The sequence below is a fragment of the Adiantum capillus-veneris genome, chromosome 9 (assembly GCF_014529385.1).
Source record: "Adiantum capillus-veneris isolate H3 chromosome 9, ASM1452938v2, whole genome shotgun sequence".
Taxonomy (NCBI): Eukaryota; Viridiplantae; Streptophyta; class Polypodiopsida; order Polypodiales; family Pteridaceae; genus Adiantum; species Adiantum capillus-veneris.
In genome coordinates, this window is record NC_140939.1 from 62,580,935 (window position 1) to 62,585,567 (window position 4,633).

The following is a 4,633-nucleotide window of genomic DNA, read 5'->3' on the forward strand; positions in this document are numbered from 1 at the left end:
AACAATTTCCCAAAAAAAACAAAACAAAGACAGAGAGAGAGAGAGAGAGAGAGAGAGAGAGAGAGAGAGAGAGAGAGAGAAAGAGAGAGAGAGAGGTAAACTGAGAGCAAAACAAGCTCCTACCACCACATTAGAGGCTCACATTCATAGATCATTGAGCACATAAAAGGGGGCCTTGCAGACTAGGCTGGACCAAGTGTAGAAGAGGGAGGCTCATAGAGCCATCTAGCGTTGGAGCTAAGGCACGTAGGCCGAGTAGGACCGATTGCTCAAAATGTTCCCAACATTTGGGGTGGGGGGGGGGGGGTGGGGGGGGGGATTTTAATCATGAAGATGCACGTGGTGCAGCAAGACTGAATCTGATGAGGGTAGGTAGTGTTTGGCCTTCGTTTGGTTTGATTCAACTTTCATGCGTAGGAATTGTTGCCGCCTCGTAAGGGCATACTTAGTATAGAGCCTACATTCACCTAGGATACAAAAAAGAGGGGTTTGGTGTATTTAAGTTTTTTAAATTGCAAAAGAAAATAGGCAAAATTTTACAAATATTAGCATAAAAGCAAGTGCATCAAATTTTGGCATGAAAATTGGAGGAAATATCCCTGTATTTGCTTCGATTGGGAAAAATGTTTTTTGCGAGTCCTCTTAAGGACAAGGTATGTAGCTCTAATCTTTTTTCAGGTGCTTTATTACAGCGAATCTAGTGAGATGCTGTCATGTGGAAAAGAGGAGCGATGCCACGGAGAGAGAGAGAGAGAGAGAGAGAGAGAGAGAGAGAATCGACGAGTGGAAAGTCATGGTTGTGACTGCTAGAGAGAGGAAAGAGAGATTTTTTTGGTGTTCTTGCATAGCGGTGTATGTATGTACGCAACTCGGCATTGAGACCAGGAGGCCCGAGGGTATGTCGGAAGTGGTTTCTTTCGCATACTAGATATGGCTCAGAACAAGAGCGTCGACATGCAGGCAACAGAGTGTGCAGGAACCAACGGAAGGGGACACAGGCCTGTTGTACCACGGATGCACAAGGCAACCTTGCCTAGGTTTTGGAGGTGCTCATTAAAGGGAATCTTAGTGGATTCTTTTTTATGGCTTGAAGGGGAAAAAGGGGGAAGGTGGCACGTGGAGGGGGGAGAGAGACATTTTGGTCAGATGTGGGCAAACATCAGATGAAGCTCTGGAGTGGGTCCAAGACAAGGTGATAGCTGAAATGATGAAGGTTTTTGCAGATCCCAAAGGAATTCCGGGAGTTGAGTTTACCCCTTCTATTATTCAGCCTAAGTGTATACAAGAGCTTAAGGAGCCGTTCCGATACAAGTTTTGAGAGATATCTCGAAAGAGTATGTAGAGAAGAAAGGGGCAAAGCTACTCTTAGTTGATGCTACGGAAAGCGTCATCTACACTTGGCAGAGCGTACTAAATGAAAATGTGTTGAAGCTGTTAGGGGAGGCAGAAGTTATAAAAGTTGTTGAAGCATATAACAGGAGTTACTTGACTGAAGCAGAATGGTTAGTGCTCTCCACAAGTTGCGTCTAGAACTTCTGTGCGAATGTCGTCATGGACCAGCTCATTTGGTGGATGGACAACACGGTTTAAGCATAACAACACTCGCCGATGGCCTTCTCAAGCGCGGTCTACCTTACATTCATAGATTTTTGAAGGTTGCCTATGCTCTTGGTTGTAATGATTTCATTCCTGACTTCACTTCTATTACTGCCAATGTCAATATAGTTCATTCTCCGGAACTTGGCGATTTGCAACCACTCTCTGGCTTCACAGATGGTGCCAGTTCTTCCTCTAGGTAGGAATTTGGCTTCCTACCTATTCAAATCTTCTTACCATCTTCAGAACTCTTCTCATGTGTAAAGAATATTGCTATATGTTGCAGGGTGGATCTAAGATGTGGTCAACAATGGATTTTTGATGTCCTCTCACAGTACAATTGGACAAGTGGTTGAAGAGATAGTGCAACTGCTTCACACATTTCCTCATGAATACCAAGGACTCTTGGGCTAGGTGATAGAATCTCGCTTTAGTAATCAAAGGAGGAATTTCGCCTTCCCGAGTCCTCTTTGCAAAAAGCTTTCTTGCCCTGTCACAAATACCGAAATCGTTGGTTGCATACTCTGCATCCGATTTGCATTCTCTGCATTCTTTTTCAGTTGTGCAGCAATTACAGCATCACCTTCCAGAGGTGTGCCATCGAGGCATACATGGTAAAGACTGCCATGTCGTCGGAGGCCATCAAGAACCATTAATGTCCCTGTCGATTAAGAACGCAGCCTCCAAAACCTTGGTGGAAACTAAAGACAAAGAGAACAACTGAGGGTTACCCTCAAAAGGAAGACCGCAGAACATTAAGTCGTTGCAGATGAACCTTTAAGTAGTCAAGCGGCCCAAAACCAGAGAGAGTAAAGGAGGTGAGGGAAGGGTGAGATGCAAGAGCTCTTGCTGGGCTTCTCCAGCGTAGAACTCATGACAAAGGATTTATATTGGCACTTGTATGAAAAGCACTTTGTGTATCCATGATGAGCTCAAGCTTTTCACATGAAGGCAGGTTTTAAAGAGGTGAATGAAGTTGTCAGAGGCGGTTAAAAGTTTGCAGATATCGGGGTGGTCGATAGCGAGCAACCTGGATGCATGCAGGAAAAGAGGAGAGGCAGAGATTGGTGAAGGGCGGAATGGTGGCGGAATGATGACTGCTGCAGCGTAGCATACTCAATATAAATGCAAAAGAGATTAGTTGCATCGCCCATGAGTCTTTTGCCCGAATGAGAGCCTAGGGTCCTCCTTCATACTCAGAGCTTCAAAAGATGCTACTAGCTTCATAGTCTTCTCTCTCTCTCTCTCTCAAAGAGTGGCCGCCAGAGACAAAGCTCCGAGCTGCTTCTCGGAACCTGCGAACTGCAGCTTGTAGAGAATATCGAACTCCTGCTGAGAGCAACGCAGAATGCTTTTTTTGATTTTATTCACTTGGTAGCTGGTAGCTTTTTTTAGAGATTTTCATCGTAGCGACGTTTTTTTATAATTTAAATCTAATGCGGCTTTTGCGTTCAGATACCGCAAAAAAAGCCTTTGGCTCACCACCGAGGGCGGATTAAAAAGCAGAAGCTTTTAGCGCCCTATTAAAAGCAACGGTCCTAATGACGTATAAAAAAGGTGAAACTCCACACCATTGATGATTGGGGAGCAACAACGAGTAGCAACCCTTCAAAGGTGTAGAAACACTAAACTCTCTTGGATACTCTAAACAATGGGTGAGCGAAAAGTAATGAACAAGTACTATCCCCCAGATTTTGACCCCTTGCATATCTCGCGCCCTAAACGCTCTAAGAACTCTCAATCGAAGGTGCGCATGATGTTGCCCATGAGCCTGAAATGCAACACATGTGGCCACTACCTTGGTGTGGGTACCAAGTTCAACACCCGCAAAGAGGATGCACAAGGTGAGTCTTACTTGGGTATCCAGATTTTTCGCTTCTACTTCAAATGCCCACATTGTGCTTCTGAGATCTCTTACAAGACAGATCCTCAAAATAGTGACTATATGGTAGAGTGTGGTGCCACTAGAAACCATACACGATCTTGTGGCAATGCTAAACAAGCTACATTCCAAGAGAACATAGTCATGAAACATGACTATCTACAAGCTTTGGAGAAAAAGGCCCTTGCATCCAAAGTGGAGATGGATCAAGATGCAACTATCGACGAGCTCATTTGTTTAAAAGCAAGGCATTCATGCCTCACAATGCATGATAATCTGCTTCAAGCCTTGCATGAACAAGAAAAAGCAAACTTAAAGGCTAAGGAGCTTGCCCAAGAAGATAAAGCCCTTGTACAACAGTTTCGATTTGAGAAATCAATCCGTGTTCGGCGATCTAGTGATGACCATTTTGAGGAGGTTTTCAATAGTAAGTCTCATCATTCTCAACTAAAACGCTTCCTTATGCCGACTCTCAAAATTGTACCGAAGCAAGCCAAAAAGCCCATGACAGGGTTGTCTCTATTGCGTGAGACATATGATGATTGTAATGATTGAAATGACATTGTTTCCAAAAATTCACAAATGAGTATGTTGATTGTCACTCCTATGTGCGCTTTTGAAAAATGGCATATTTTTTTACACACGTATGCATGACAATGTGCCATAAACAAACAAAGAGCATATCAATTTCACTTCCATGCTAGCATGTGCCATGAGAAAAGAAAAAATAAACACATACTTTGCAATGCTTACATCTACTTTAAATGTCCTTAGTATGGACTTCTTGTAGAAGATTTATAGATATGTTATGTTATCTAAGATAGCTATATCTAGTAGAGTTTTGGCACAACCTATAATAAGTATGTGTTGTAGAATTCCAATTCGTACATTTGAAAGACGTAATTTTGGAAAGCCGCTTAGTTGTACAACACTCCTCACACGTGTGTGTGTGTGTGTGTGTGTGTGTGTGAGAGAGAGAGAGAGAGAGAGAGAGAGAGAGAGAGTGTTAAGATTTACTATACCTTATTCCTAATCTTATACACCATAATTATACAAGTTTAATGCAACTTAAAAGGAAAACCTTAGCTAGTTCATATGGCCTTTTTAATGGAAAACATTCATTCTTGTTTTGGCAGTCACTTGTGTTGTGGGGCG

The 4,633-nt window shown here is 43.0% G+C and overlaps 1 protein-coding gene across 1 annotated transcript; it reads left to right on the top strand.

Annotated features, from left to right (window-relative positions):
* The first annotated feature begins 3,194 nt into the window (after positions 1-3,194).
* LOC147450566 (uncharacterized) lies at positions 3,195-4,135 on the top strand. Its single transcript, XM_086520748.1, has one exon. The coding sequence runs from the start codon at positions 3,248-3,250 to the stop codon at positions 4,031-4,033; it is 786 nt and encodes a 261-aa protein (XP_086376874.1). The 5' UTR covers positions 3,195-3,247; the 3' UTR covers positions 4,034-4,135.
* Positions 4,136-4,633: the final 498 nt, after the last annotated feature.